This window comes from Procambarus clarkii, chromosome 16 (assembly GCF_040958095.1).
Source record: "Procambarus clarkii isolate CNS0578487 chromosome 16, FALCON_Pclarkii_2.0, whole genome shotgun sequence".
NCBI lineage: Eukaryota > Metazoa > Arthropoda > Malacostraca > Decapoda > Cambaridae > Procambarus > Procambarus clarkii.
In genome coordinates, this window is record NC_091165.1 from 24,479,209 (window position 1) to 24,495,864 (window position 16,656).

At 38.8% G+C, this 16,656-nt stretch overlaps 1 protein-coding gene across 1 annotated transcript in view; it reads right to left on the bottom strand.

Annotated features, from left to right (window-relative positions):
- Positions 1-215: 215 nt before the first annotated feature.
- LOC123759902 (uncharacterized) overlaps positions 216-16,656 on the bottom strand; it is a 108,348-nt gene continuing 91,907 nt past the window's right edge. Inside the window, 8 exon segments of the mRNA XM_069325315.1 lie at positions 216-6,106; positions 8,577-8,688; positions 9,038-9,166; positions 9,585-9,766; positions 10,274-10,460; positions 10,977-11,105; positions 11,308-14,583; positions 14,585-15,006. Of these exon segments, the coding sequence (XP_069181416.1) occupies positions 5,832-6,106; positions 8,577-8,688; positions 9,038-9,166; positions 9,585-9,766; positions 10,274-10,460; positions 10,977-11,105; positions 11,308-14,583; positions 14,585-15,006 (4,712 nt within the window). The 3' untranslated portion in view covers positions 216-5,831.

Below are 16,656 nucleotides of genomic sequence, written 5' to 3' on the forward strand. Positions count from 1 at the left end.
GTCTACACCCATAGTAATACTACAGCCTACACCACCCACAGTAACACTACAACCTACACCACCTGGAGGTTCCCACCACCTTCCTATCAAGGGATGAACTACATGTGAACACTGTAGTTCAATGAAGTGTGCAAAGTATAAAAATATGGAATATTTCTCAAAGAAGATTCTGCCGCTGGTGAAAAAAATAGTGGTACAGTATTTAAAATAATACAAAGTGGATAACTATTTATTTAAATATTCAAATACAATATATAAAAAATACTCTGTACATAATAGCTAAAGATAACTTTATTTACATATGACAATGTCATTTCTTTAGATTTTCTTTACAGAACTTTTCAGAGAAGTTTCTCAATGCAATCATAACTATTTAACAGTTAAATTATTAAGCCAAGTATATGAAGTGCAAAATAAATTACTTAAGTAATTACTTTTGAGTAATAAAACTGCCTACCTTCGTGTTGTTGTTGTTGTTGTTTAAAATTCGCTACCTGGAATAAAAAGTTCCAAGTAGCACGGGTTAAGGCGAGCCCAAAGACCTTCATTATGTTCAATACTTATTCAACTTTATACATAGTGTATATGTTGTCATTACCTTCATATTCACATACATGACTATACTGTATATCATGCTACCTTAAGGAATAATATTTTGTCTTCTCTGAAAGTAGCTGCAAATTTGAGCACCCAATCTGGGATGTGTAATGAAAACAGTCGTTATGAAATAGAGTTCTGATTAATCTCCTGAACACTTTTAAAATGAATTAACATTAGTTATTTAGGTAATCAAAACAGATAAACATAACTTTATGGACAAATCTGGATAATTACCACCATTAATTTAAAATATTCCCAAGTTAATGTTCTGAGTACAACCAATGGCAATACAGTATTCAAAAACAGCAATTATTCAACAAATTAATTTCCATGGTATCTAGAATTGTATGCAATAATGCAAGAACTAAGTATTTGCCATACATAGTCTGTAATAGACCAAATATCACGATAATATGCAAAAAAGGTTGACCTGCCATGAATTTAAGTAGCTGGAATTCGAAGTAATCTCAAATTAATGTATATTCCAGTAAAAATAATATATATATTTATATATTAGTAGCAGTCTTTCTTGTAAACATATGTTGTTGATTATGACCGAAAGGGTAAGATTAATAATTCTTACACGAATCTTCTCAATACAGTATTTCTTACGTTCTTCTTCACTGTCGAGGGTAATTGATAAAGTAACTCTCCAAAATTCATTCTTTTTATTCCTGGTCTGACACCTGAATGCGTTTCGTAATTCCTTATTACATTTTCAAAGACTTAGTTTACACACAATATACATTCATACTTATACTCGTTTTGGGCGAGGTGATATGGCACAAATGTTTTGGGTGAGGTGAAACAAAAGTAAGTAGTAAGCAATTATCAAAAGAAGGCACCAAACCGGGAAGGCTATGTAGCACCATCAAATGTGCGGGATAATCAGAGGGCGCTAAATATCACCAAGGATGCCAATTCGAGAACAGAAACGCATAAGGCAAATGATATCAAAAGTATTCGAGTCACCAAGAATACTACTCGTTTTGGGTGAGATGAAACAGAAGACAGAACACTAAACAATGGGTATGAGAACATAAGAATGGAAGTAACTGCAGAAGGCCTATTGGCCCATACTTCCTCTTGTTGCTTCCCTATTGGTTCGGGGTCTTGAAGTGGGTAGAATATAGTTGTGCATTAAATGGCTGGTGTTGACTTTTTGATGTGTAGTGCCTCGCTGATGTCGAGTCTCCTGCTATCGCTGTATTTATTGATAATTTCTGTGATTTCATTTTTATGACGTCATAAAAAGAAAGGTGAAACGCCATGCAACCTCCGAAGAGTCAATTAACACAACACTTATACCCCCTATTAGACTGTTTTACTGGAACTTCTTTTCGACAGCTCATAAAACTGAGGAAAGGGTCCTGAAAGACATTATTGACAGAAACGTTATCCCTGCAGACAAAAATCATAAAATACAATTGACAATTTACTACAAAAACAAAAAAAATGGCCAACTTACTCATGAAAAACTCCCCAGACACCGAGCAGAACGCCTTGAAGGAAACCAACATCGTCTATGCCTTCACATGCCCACTTGGGAAGTGTAAGCCCCAAAGAACTCAGTATATAGACAAGACAACAATGTCTCTTTCTAGGCGATTAACTATGCACAAACAACAGGGCTCCATCAAAGAACATATAATCTCTTCTCACAACCAGACCATCACCAGAGAAACCTTAACAAGCAAAACAGAAATCATCGATAAATACAGCAATAGCAGGAGACTCGACATCAGCGAGGCACTACACATCACTAAGTCAACACCAGCAATCAACAGCCAATTAATGCACAACTATATTCTACCCACTTCAAGACCCCAAACCAATAGGGAAGCAGCAAGAGGAAGTATGGGCCAATAGGCCTTCTGCAGTTACTTCCAGTCTTATGTTCTCATACCCATTGTTTCGTGTTCTGTCTTCTGTTTCACCTCACCCAAAACGAGTATAAGTATGAATGTATTTTGTGTGTAAACTAAGTCTTTAAAAATGTAATAAGGAATTAGGAAACACGTTCAGGCATCAGACCAGGAATAAAAAAAAATGAATTTTGGAGAGTTACTTTATCAATTACCTTCGACAGTGAAGAAGAACGTAAGATATATTGAGAAGAATTGTGTTAGAATTATTAATCTTACCCTTTCGGTCATATTCAACAACATATGTATATATATATATATATATATATATATATTTATACTGTATATATATATTATATATACACACACACACTGTGTATTTTATTTTTTCAGCAGCACTTGTATAGTGTATGAAGCATACAACTTCAAAATCCAACAGAAAATTAATCTGGATTTTCATATTTTTCCATAGCTGGGTTCAAGTATTTTGTATTCATGTGTAAATACTAGTTCAGAAACAAGGTTGTCAATCTATAGAGCAAATTACCAGATAACATAATAGATCTGGGATCGATGGATTGTTTGAAACATAGTTAAGAGAAAATAAATAAATTATTATATATATACATATGGGAATGACTTTGGGTGGATATAGATACTGTATGAGCATCCTCAATTAGGCCAATAGCCCTTCTATAGTTTTATTTATATGTTCTTAAGTCTTAAATATGTATTTTTTTTTTTCATCACCATGTGTACTTAACTATGAAGAGAAAATATAAATGTCATCAAGAGTGTTCAGAGATGCTGTAAGGGTGTTAAATATTAATATCGCTACTCAGACAACAACCGGCAATTATCCTTGCCAATACAGTATATATGAAACATTTTCAACAATATATACAACATATTTACATAATACAATACTTATCTCCAATACTTGAGATGCAGGGACGGATTAAATCTGTTGTTGGGACGGATTACATGTAGCAGGATACTGATCACATGTATTGCAGGGAAAGATCACTTGCTACAGGAATGAATCACATGTTGCAAACACCAGACTGGTATACATACTAATACTAAAAATGTTACTATTCTCCTGATTATATTAAGCTGGTCATTTCTATTCTCATGACATAAAAAATATAATAATAATTCTATACACATCTGAAGTAGTGAATATACCATGAATAAGAGATATAAGAACTTTAAACAAATGTTTGATGTGAATTTTTTAAATATTTTTAAATACATTTTAGTTTATGTTAAGTATTTATGCAACAAGTTTTAAACTGCTTCACATAATGCAGTTCCTCATGCCCTGACATTACAAAGAATATAAATATTTGAAGATGTTGTATTGTAATTCAGACTAAAATATACCAAAAATTTTGGCAAGAAGCCAATAATAAGTCGAGTGAAACTTGTTATGCATCCCAAACCCACCCTGTGCAAGGCAGTGGAAATATTATAGGCACATACTGGGTCCAGGAGCTGGAATTTTTAAACTCAAAAGTCAAAACTGTGTTTGCCATCTTTGGTTAAGCTTAATTAAATTTAATCTGAATTTTATTATAACTATAGGACAGGAGGTAAATGTTTTGTGTCAATAAAACAAGGGCTTGTGGGGGAAGAGGAATGGAACACATCATATTTGTAATACAACAAGATAAAACATTTTGCACCAGTTGTTGAAGCAGACAGTGAATGACAAAATATATTCATTGACTGATGTTGGGCTTAAGGCCTATCAACCTCCTGAGTTACATTAAGACCACCACAATAGTTTACTAACAAACTAGCAAATATACTTTAGTGAGAAAATCCGAAGGAGCTGTGATGAGGGTTTGAACCTATGTGGTGGGTGTCACCACGCACACGCCCTAGTCAACTAGGCCACAACGTGGTCAAAAGGATATGCATGTTATTTTTATATGGATGTTATTTATATATAGATTTTGTGTGAAAATCGTGGTCTGGCTTCAGTGGAAGCCTCAGAAAACCCTTGTGAGCTCAGTGGAAATCCAGGTTACAATCCTTTTGACCATGTCGTTCTGAATGTGTTTCATCAGGTGGGGTGGCATACTCCAGGCTGGTCTCATTTGGGCAGTGTAAAGCACTCTAAATGCCTCCTTACTTAGGTTTCTGAATGACATTCTAACTTTTGCTAGTGTAGAGTACACTGCTGTCATTATCCAATTTATATGTGCCTCAGGAGTTAGATTTGGTATTACGTCCCCTCCCAGGTCTGTTTCCTCAACTGTCACAGGTAGGTAGTTTCTTTTCATTATGTACTGTCCCTTTGGTTTCCTGTCACCTAGTCCCATTTCCAACACTTTTTACTTGCTCATGTTGAATGCCAATAGCCATTTCTCTGATCATCTCTGCAAGCTGTTCAAATTCTCTTGGAGGATCCTACAATCCTCATCTGTTACAATTCGTCTCATTAATTTCACGTCATCTGTGAACATCGACATATAGGACTTGATTCCAGTAGACATGTCATTTACGTATACTGTACAGTATTAGAAATAGAATTGGTCCCAGCACTGATCCTTCAGGTACTCCACTCGTTACCGTTTGCCAGTCCAACTTCTCGCCCCTTAATGTGTGTGTGTGTATTTAATATTTGTATTTACTATTTGTGTCTGCTGAATCAATGCCTTCTGCAGTTCCCTCTTATGTTTGTGAACAAAGACATTGTTTTTCACCCCCCACCTCATCTCATTCCTTCCTATATATCTATCACCACTGAATTCTAATTCCATTCTTCCGAAATTGTATTATTGAATACAAAAGTACACAGTACTTAAGGAATTTCCTGTCTTAAGCCTTCCTTCGTGGTCTGACACTGTCATATTATTTTATATATATATACTGTACATATATATATGAAAAAATTAAGAATATTTATCAGCTTCATTTCAGAACTGATAATACAGTAGGTAATTGTTTTTATCTTGCTGTATTTATGATATGTTAATAATAATAGAGATAATGATTGTAAAAGTTTATCCTAAAAATAAGATGAAGATGAAAATACGAACAAGGCCTGCTTGTCGCACCTAGACACAGATACTATTGCTTTGGATACACACAGTGGCAACCAAGGTAAAATGAACACACAGATGGAAGCTTCCCACGCACCATCACAACACTTACCTTTATCGTCAAATATCCTTTGTTAAAATACAGTATTATTTAGAACAAAAACAGGATTTGTTCATTTAAAGAAACAGGGTCTTTTAAATTAAAGTTCAAAGGTGAATAACACCATACTGCTTCTAACGAAAAAAATACATAATTAGTTCAGGAATAATATCACTGGTGGTCATTAAATCATTCCAGTTTATCATTAAATAGTCACAACTTCTCATCATTGTTCTCATGCATGGAGTAGTAACTGCCCTCAGGGAAGTTCTCCAGGTCAATGTAACCCGTCTGTCCATGTTCCAAGAGCTGAGCTAAATCTACAGTAATCTCTGAGAAAGATGGTCTTTTGTTGAGATCCTGGTGCCAGCACTTGGTGACGATGCGATAAAGCTCTGGGTGACAGTGATCTGGCCGGTCCAAGCGGTAACCCTCGCGAACACTCCGCATCACTTCCCGTGCTGTCATTCCAGGGTATGGCGTTGAACCTGGGGGAAGCAGAGCAGTTTAATTATATTTTAATCTTGAAGACTGTATGAAACAGTCTGTAAAATTGTGAAAATATGCATCTGGGAGACATACAACGAGTATTTTTATGCGCTTGAAACACTGGAAGACAGCAGGTATTGTATCAAATTAGGAGTTATAATAAGGTTCTTGGGCAAGTTTTGAACCTCGAGGCGTTTCACCAACACCTTGAGGAGTAGGTCTTCCACCCTACAGAAAAACTCGATAATGATAATACAACACTATCTTAGTGGGAGATGAATTGTTTAAAAACTAAAAGGGGAATCTCATAAACAAGTATGTACAGTAATTACTGTATCAAAATAAGGTGACAAGCCCCGAAGACTTTCTAGCAACATCTATGTCCCAGAATAATTGAAAGTGTCATATCTTTCAGGATGTAAAATGAGGGCAAAAGTCATAAGATATGCAATGCCAAAGGCATGTACCCTGTACTTTCTTTTTGGAGTAGAGATTTTCTGGAGAGGAGATTTGAGAAAACAAGCTATAAAATAAACTTCTTTATAGTTTAAACTAAAATACCTGCCATTCTTGTCATTAACTTGTCATTCCTCTTTATTACTTTGCCTGTGACTGAGGCATCCCATAAAACATTTTACTTAACTGTACTGAGCATCCTTGAAGAAGTTGGAATGCTGGCTGTGCTTTCTACAGTGCACACTGATTTAATTTAGGAGAAACAATGTTTGTAATCAACAAATCTTATTATATGGTTTGTAATATATAATTATATTTTCATAGAATACAGAAGTCTACCTTAAGAAAAGCCATTAAAATTTTATTTCAACTTTGCAATATGATCTGCATGAACTCCATATGTATGACCAAAGAACTGGAAATTTCTCCTAAATTTTGAAAAATACAAGACCTTCAATGTGGAAAATAACACTGCTGCATTTATCATATTGACAACAATGCCTTGTAGTAAGTTTGCTGAAGGTCATGAAAAGATGAATAATCTGAACCAACAATATTAGTAGGAAATATTTGTGCCAGAAGGTTGCCTTGTCTAATTTGAAAATGCATTTACCTGAATTTTTACCTGAGGGCCACCATGTCTACTGGCCTGGATGGGGACAGGAAAGTCCCACAATATTCCCAAGGATTTTTTTCCAGCTGAATTTTAAACGCGAGTACTGTCTTCACATTCATAGCTTGGCAGGTTGGGGATTCCATAGATTTATAGCCCTATCGGTGAAAAGCATCACCTGCATTGTCCTACACTGTGGCTCATTATACAGTAATTATCATTATTTATTGAGTCAGGGGAAAGGAAGCCAGAGTTTATGTATTATTCATGCAAGCTTATATTGAGGTCCCCCTTCCCCCCAGATCAAATTACTGACCCCATCCAGGATGCAACCACACAACAAGCTGACTAACTCTAGGGTTACCTACTTAATTATTGCTAGGTGTAACTCGGAATTCTCGATTACGCATTGAGAACGAACTCGACTTGTTCGACAAGCTCAAGCTTGTTGAGCTTGATGCTTGCTGTTGCCCCATGTGTGCATTAGATGGGACCTTGTAAGGAAGTGATCTGGATTAACATCTTCCAGTTTACTCCACATCTTAGAGATCTCGGTGAAATCAGCCCCGTCATGTCTGGTTTGTAGTGTTGTTAGTCATGAAGTCTTCAACCTTTTACTGGTATGACAGTCGATTCAGTTCTGGGATGATTTTGTTACTCTACACTGAACTTCAAAGCTCATACAGTATATACATTTGAAGGCGAGGTCTTGATGCTTGGATACAGTAGTCAAAATGGGTATGCACTAGAGATAAGTACAGTTGAATAATCAATTTATTTTCTGAGAGATTTGTTTGAATATTCCAATGGTTTGGTTGGCTTATTTTACAGCAGCTTCAACTTGCTGAGCAACTTCTAATGACTGGTGGATCAAGTACAAGTATTTTATGTTAAAAGTACTGTATGTGTAAAACCTTTGTAGATATACAGTATGCCCAAAATACTGCATATGAGTGGCTTTAAGCATTGTATTTGTCTTACCTATGAATCCTACACTGTTATCGTATCCTATGTATAAATGTTTGTACTTTTTGTCTAAATGACATACTATTATTATTACTATTACAAGACACTAATCTGAATGCTTAATTTGTTTAAACCATTAGGAATCTTCTGTATTTGGAATATCTATAGTCCCCCAATGTTAAAAACTATTTTAAGGATAACATACACAATGAAGTACAGTATGTTCTAGCCTAAAATTACAGGAACTGTCAAGCATCTGAACTGACCAAGGTAAATTTATTACTGTATTTAAGAAACTCTAAACAAATCAAACTAAACGGAAGAAATAACAATAGATATTATCTTAAACTCTGAAGGCCTGAAGAAAAGCTAAAATGTAGCAAGAGTAAATAGTCTAATCATTTCTGTGTGAGGAAAAAGATCGAAGGCCTTACCCAGAGTGACAATTTCCCAACAGAGTATACCAAAGCTCCACACATCTGACTTGTGGGTAAAAATGCTCATGTAGAGAGACTCTGGTGCCATCCATCTGATTGGCAGGGCTCCCTGCAAGGACAAATGTATGCTTGAAGCAAAGTCAAATTGAAAAACAAAGATAACAATGTATATCAAATTTCTTGTTTTTTATTACAAAAAAGTTTCATACTTTTGTTCTGTTTTATCTAATAAAATCAGCAACTGCTTATCAATTGAAATAAAACAATTATAATTAGTTGTAAAACCCTTGAAAGGAAAAGAATGAAATGATAATTCCTCAGGTAATCTCAGGAATATTGAAGTTAAAAGTCACTAGATACAATCAACCTTCATGTATTAATGATCCTTAGAAAATACTAAACAAAATCCAGACAAACAATGAATCTGCAAAAGCAGAAAAATCTTGCTAGTGACTGACCCGACTCTTCTGCTCATAAATGTCAGTGCCCAAATCCTTCACATTGCGGGCCAGACCAAAGTCAGCAATTTTGCAGACCTTGTTGTGGTCTACCAAGATGTTGCGAGATGCCAGGTCACGGTGAATGATCTGTGAGAATGTGATTATTACTTTCAATTTAAAAAGTATTTCACTAGGAGGCTTGAATATAAAATCTGAGTACAGTATTAAATACAGTATAGAATATATCTCTATTTATTATTAGTATACAGTACATCATATTTAGGCTACCCATTTCAAATGGAGGTCTACCAAATACTGTATTGGTAAATAAATATACAGTTCAGTATATGAATACCAGTTTGACACAAAAAAAAAATGAAAATCATGCTGAAAATAGTAGTACTGTACAGTCATGAAGTAAACAGAATAATAGGAAGTACGTAGAATATAAGAAAAAAATGAGGATGCATTTTGTGCTCAGGTCATACCAATGATTTGGCTCCACAGATTAAATACCACAATGCAGAGAAAATAGCAAGAACTCTATCAGAGAAGGAGTGCTCACCCCACGGGACTGCAAGTAGTCGCATCCTGTGGCCACTTGACAAGCAAAGCGGGTCAGGTCTCTGGAGGTAAGAGCTTCAGTGTCCGAGGAGAAGTTGTAGTAGTTGTGGCGTGTGCGATGGTCGCGTAGGAACGTTAGTAGCTTCCCAAACATCACGTACTCCATGATCACGTAGTGAGGCTCTGTCTCATACCCCACACAACTCAAAAGGTAAGTGATGAGTACAAGACTCGCAGTTTTGTTATCAACAACAAAATTCTTTACTTGTTATGCATATACTGTACATTTAACAGTCCAATATTATAATTATAATGTACTGGTACTGTATATCTTAAAATATCCTTGATAGGTATTTGGTTCTAAACATGTCGGATAAAATACATATGCAGTACCGATATCAACATTTACATTAAAACAAGGTTATATTAAATACTGAGAGGTGCATAAGCTTCAAGATGCACTCAAGAAATGACAGATTCTGTTGGTGTGATGTTTAATCCAGAACATGGCTCTTTTGATGGCTAACATCATGTTTTGCAAGTTTCCAATGGAATATAGAGCATCCAATAAATTGAGGATTGTTTCTAATGCTTATAAACAAAACCAGGCAATGAATATCAAGATCAAATATTATACAGCTGCTAACACTGTTAGTAACTCATACAAAACAAACAAGAACAAGGTCTCACCCTGTTGTGTACAACAGCCAAGGAGAGTGACTACATTATGGTGCTGTCCTAAGTGCTGCATAATGGCAAGCTCCTTGAGCAAGTCGTGTCGTTCCTTCACCCCAGCACCTTCCTTCACACACTTCACTGCCACCAGTACCGTCGGGCCTCCAGGGGCACCTTCACAAGCACACAGCTCTCGGGCCTCCTGCCTTCCAGACCTGCACAAGCAACAAGCAAATCAGGATACTAATACAACTGTCATTGAGGTGTCAGTTAACTTGTCTCACACAAATGGGACATACAGCATCTCACTGACACTCAAAAGTAAAATAAACACAAGTGGAGGTCAACTTGAAAGAAATATCAAAATGCTTCTAAAATGAGCTTCAGTAATAATATAAAAGTTTAAGAAAATGTAAATTGATGAAATCAATACTGGAATAGGGCACATGAAATAATCTGTATTTCTGTTATCAAATTATGTTTTAAGCTTGCTTGCTGATGAAGGTGGAAATATATCTATAAAGTACTTCACACAAAATACTTACCAGCATGAGCTCCAAGATTATCTTTGAATGAAATAACAGTTTTGATCCAGCATGATGTTCACAACAAAAAAATCACCAGTAAAAAATAAGAGTGAGCAAGGTGCTATTTACTAGAACAGAAAGTTCTGGTTCTATGTACAGTTTAACTAAAAGACTAGACTCCAGTATGGTACTCCTACACTCACCACTCCAAAGTTTCCCTCGCCAAGGACGGACACCAAACGCAACTTAGACCTGGGAAATTCCCATGGTGTGTACTTGGCATGTGGGTTCTTGGCCTCCACTGATGATCCATCAGCCTCCTGATGACATAGAGGATATACTGTTATCAAATATTGAATTAATTAAATATTTGTAAGTTGCAATGCAACTTAGAGTCATTATAAAAAGAAAACTTGGAAATTCGGAACAAGCTATTATCAATGCTAGTTAATTTAAATATCATGGGTGCCAATACCACTGGGGCTATAAAAGTTTGTACCTGAGATGTATAGGTGTACTCACCAAGGTGGTAGAGTGGGAAGGCTTCCTGGAGTGATGAGTAATAGGTGTGAAGCCTTCACCTCGCTCCTCACTCTCAGGTAAAGCCTTTTGTGTCTTCTTCAGAAATTTCTTGGCTAGGAAAGCAGTGAGGGCAGCAGCCGGGATTATTCCTATAACACCTATAATGTAAACAGCAGTGTATGATGATGGCGAAGGCTCCGGCAAGTCTTCACTCTTCATGTTTTCTGAGGCATCAGTGAACTCGGGGACAAAGGGGATGACCTCAATCTTCGTCTTTGTCGTCGTGGTCGTCTTTGCGGTGGAGGCAGAGTCCACATCTGTGCTTTTAGTAGAGGTTGTGTCTTGGGTAACTCCAGAAATGCTTGCATCACTGCCAAAAATTCTGACGGACTCTTGCTTGGGGGGTGGCGGCAAAAGTGAAGGCCGGTGATGTGAGGTCGGGTGTATAGTTGTAGCAGTATGTAGATCCTTGGGCAATATAGAATCATTTCTACTTGTAGAATTTTCAAAGGATGGTTTTGTTATAAAATCACTACCATCAATTTCTGATCTGATGTGGGTAACAGTCTCCTCCCTATTAAAACCCACAGGTCTTAACCTGCCTCTTGGGGTGTGCACAAATGGTCTCGTAGCAGGTCTGTGTGTGGTGATAGGGACTGTGGTGGACCTTGTGCGAGTTGTGACACTGGAAGGTACGGTCGAGGTTGCAAAGATTGCCTTTGACGTTACTCCATCTTCTAACTCAACTTCTTTATCACGGTCACCTCGGGAAATGCTAGTTCGTACGGGAGAGGACGTCTCCTCAACAACTGGAGTTTTGGAGGAGCCATCTAGTCCCGTCACATTTCCTACTTTGTCAGCTTCTGTTTCCTCCGCAAAAGGTAGGATTGAAGAGGAGAGAGCTGGCTTTTGCGATTCCCCTCGACCAGGGCTGGCTGTGAACTTTCTGGTGTCAACCGGCTTCGTGGTGGTAAAGCTCGAGTCGTTGGTGGTACTTTGCACTTCATTTTCATTGTCTGTCACCTCATCTTCAATTGGCTTTGTTGTGTGAAATGAAAAGGAAGATTTGACTGATGTGAACATTTGTTTCTCTGCTTTTTCGTCGATCAAGTAATCTTCAACCATGTGCATTTCTTTTTCTTTCACAGGGGATGCGGTACTCACTAAGGGTCTTTCTGTAGTGAAGTCCGTAAAAGATGACACATTAAAGAATGTTGATGGACGGAATGTTGTTGCAACTGGCTGAAGTATGGGTCGAGTTACTGTGCGATTGTCAAGTTTAATCTTCACTCCATCCACCTCGGCATGGATGATATGGATACCTCGCTCCGCTAGTTGTTTGTTGAGCAGTTCTAGGTTGGTAGCGATGCTCAAAACCTTATCCTTGCTCTTGTTATTATTAGTGGCATCCTTCATAATCTCTGTCAAGCTCTCAATCACAATTTGTTCTGGAGATTTATCAGTAGTCAAAGTTGTTGTGGGTAATGTTGTTGATACTACTATGTCTGGTACAGATGGCGAGGTGGTTGTTACTGTAATCTTTTGCCCTTCTGTCTCTGAACTGAAAGTAAGTGTTTCTTCCGGTGCTATGAAGAAATCCTTAGCATAGGTTATCGGTGGAGGAACTGTAGACCTTTGCCATAATGGTCTTCGTCGCCTGCCTCCAGGCCTTATGACAGGCCGAAAAGTTCTGGCGTATTTTCTTGATCCTGTAACATTATGCTTCTGTTCAGCCCCCTTCGTGGTAGATTCTTCCGTTGCCTCTTCTCTACCAGATGCCAAGAGACGAGTGACTGGTAGACTTCTTTCTCCTTCCTCAGTTCTATTTGTCAAATCTTTGTCCATCTCCAATACAGAACTAGATTCTGATACCACATTCTTTGGTACCTCTTCAGCGTTCGGAGAATTTGTTGTAAAAGGGCTCTGTGATGGATTTTCCATCGAAGTTTCTTCATTTTCTTCGTACTCAGAATTTTCACGTTCCTCAGGAGTCTTAATAGTCGTGCTGACATTACTGACACTAGGCATCACCCTCATTGGTGTGGACCTCTCAGGGCCAACAACTACAACTGGTCTATGGAAGGTAAAAAGTGGTGTTGGTGTTGTTGTTGTTGTTGTGGACAAAGTGTTTGTTGCTGTTGTTTGGTTCATTGTGGGTATAGCTGGTTTCAATGTTGCTCGAAGTGGTCTTCCTGTTGTTGTAGACACTGAAAATGTAGCTTCCATTGTATTCGTTGGCTTTTCAGAGGTAGTGTGATTTAGTCCTTCTGTGGTTGGGTTTAAGGGCCTTTTGGTTGTTGTACTGTGCAGCCTGCTAAACAATGCAAACTTCTCTACTGCTAGAGTTCTCACTGTGGTTGATGATGTAGTTAAGGTTGCTGGAGATTCTGTAGATGTTGGTATCCTGGTTATTGGTGATTTTAACCTGGTATGCCACAGAGGGGGATTCCTTTGGGTAACCGGACTCCTGGTTGTTGCAGTAGTGGTCGTAGAGGGTTGTGTAGTTGTGGTTGTTGAACTTATAATTTTGTTCTTGAGAATGGATTCCACTGGCCGTGGGAAGAGAACTGAGCGACGGTCCCACTTGGTGGTGGGAGGAGAGCTGGTTAAGCTGGAGGATGTGTCGTCCACATCAAGAGACATTTTCTTTGTTGCTTTTTGTGTGGTGGGCCTGACTGTCGTCATTATGGCTTCTGTGGTGGTGGATGTTGTAACTGCTGATGCTACTGTGGTTGGTGACATTGTAGTGGCTGTTGTAGGTGACCCTCTTGTAGTGGTTAATTCAAATGTGGAATTTGGTATTATTGTAGTATGGGGTGTTGTAGTAGACAGCATCGATGCAGTCGTGGCAGTAACAAGCACTGCCGTGGGCGGTAGCGGAGATTGAAATAATTTGCCAACACTGAGGTGTTTCTCACCACTTTGGGTAGTTGTAACAGGTCTCTGGGTGGTGGGTGCCAAGGTTTCTAGTTCTGAGGACGTGTCATGCCCTTCATTTTCTGGAACATCAGTTGTGTGAAACCCTTCTGGGAACTGAGTGTCTTTGCTGAACTCATTCTTCTTGGCTCGCTTGATATTCGTGTCGTCCAGATCGTCGTCATCGTATGGAAGGGACTTTGTGAGTGGCACCCGCCTCACTGCCACTAAAGGAGCGGCATGGGGTCCCGGCAGCCGCTGGCCAAATTCAGCCAGTAGAAATGGCGGAGGTGGGGGCCGGACCACAGGATGATCACCCAGTTGATCTGACCTGCGGATCGGGGTTAGTCTGGTGAGCCTAGGTCCTCTGTGGTGGTCGCCAGCCATTGCGTCTTGTAGGGGGTGCTGGTGTTCCCTGGCTGCCTACAGGTCCTATACGCCGGATGAGAACAGAGTCGGCAGCTGGTGATACCTTCATATTCAACAGTTCCACCATGGGCTCTGGAATGCCAGAACGGGCGATACGTGCCATGTTAATGGGCACAGCCCCCTCAGGGATGTAGAGAGGCACCACCAATGTCTCCGATCCTTCATATTCCGGTTCCTGCTGCTCTCCTTCCGTCACTTCTGCCCGTGCCCCAAAGTTGCCATGGATTCGCTCAAGCAGAGACTCGTAGTCGAGGGGTGAGGGGTGGTTCACCTCGGCCAGAGTGTTGGTGCTGAAGAACTCACCGCCGTCAGCCACACTCGGCGCCCCGAGCACCTGGTTTCCCACGCACACTTCTGCAAGAAACGTCACATTTAGTATCCTGCCAATGACACAGAGTATTTTGTGCTCGGTTTAGGACACAAAATACTCAGTTTAAAAACTTAGTCAACTTAGCAAAAACGAAATCTAATTAGATATGGAACTATTCAGTATGAAAGAACATCCCCTGTACCTGTGGTTATACCTTTGTCTTATGTTCTTTGTATGCACATTCTTACGAATGAAATAATAATAATACTAATTATTATTATTTTACTGAAATGAAAGATATCGTAGGAAGTGCAAATTAAAACTAATAAAAATCGGAGTGCCATAAACACAATTTGAGAACACACTCTAAATGCCAGAGCCCCACGACTCTTCCATCTCCTGCCAACATAATTTAAGAAATGTAGCTGGTAAAATAGTCGAAGCTTTCAAGAGAGAACTGGTTGAGTTTCTGCTGGAGTTTCCATATCAGCCTCGCCATGATACCTATGCGAGTCTTCGGCCTACAAATACAAACAGCCTCACAGACCAGGCTAATGACCAGATAAGGCTGCAAGAGTAGAAGAGCTATCGAAAAAGTTAACGGGTAATCAACGAGCTAAAATATAATGGGATGCGAGGCCAACTTCCCACAATGTCTTCCGTTGCTTCTTTATCAGATGTCAAAAGACGAAGACAACCTTCTTCTTTTGAAGAAGGTTTCGAAGGTTGAAAAGACAACCTTCCCCTCCCCCCCCCCTCACCCCCCCCCCTTACCTCAGTCCCATTTTTTAGTTTCCCTTCTCGGGGACAGGAAGGCTGTACTTAGGGTTATCGAGGTCACCCTTTGACCAGTGGAGCGCCCTTACTAGTGGAGAATTCATGCCCCTCACACTCTGGTTACAAGCATTATGTTCAAGGTCCTTCACCTGATAAAAGGTAAACCTGAGTTTACCAGGTAAACTCAATTAAATCTACAATTGTATTATGACTGACTAAATTCAGCGTATTTACCTCAGCATTGCATAATGCACCATGCATACTGCGGTACAGGTTTACTTTCTCTTTTCTTGTGTGTGTAATATTTAAGTTTTATCAAATGAATGTTTACAGGTTGGTACCATGGAGACAATGGTCACATGGTCTGACACACACTGTCACGTGTTGCTGTCGTCACTCTACCATGGTGTTGTTGACAAAACCACTCTCAAAGTCACACACAAGAAGCGTGTTGTTGTTGCCTCAAGTTGTGTGCTTACCTAACTGAAATCTCATAATTGTGCTTGTATTGGTTGAACTTCGGCTCTTTGGTCCCGCCTATCAACCCTCAACCAAGTGGCATGCACTGGTTTCCAAAATTATTATATTGCATACCTACATTAGAACTATGTATGTGATGTTATATCTACATTAAAAGCTGTGCATAAAGTGTTCCTCCACGATTTCAATTTTTAGCACATTCCAGTTGTTTTTTTTCACCACGACTGATATTTTTTCTTCTAATAACTCTATGGTTCATTTGGGAACTTAGTTTACATTTGGGTCCCAATCTTCGTGTACCAACCACATCACACCATCTGATTTGGTCAGTCGTGAGAATTTTGTATATATGGTAATTATGTCATGGCAAATCGTTGTGTCTTTTAGTGATAAGTTGTAGATGTTGTACGGAACGCTGTGGTGTGTGTGTGTGTGTG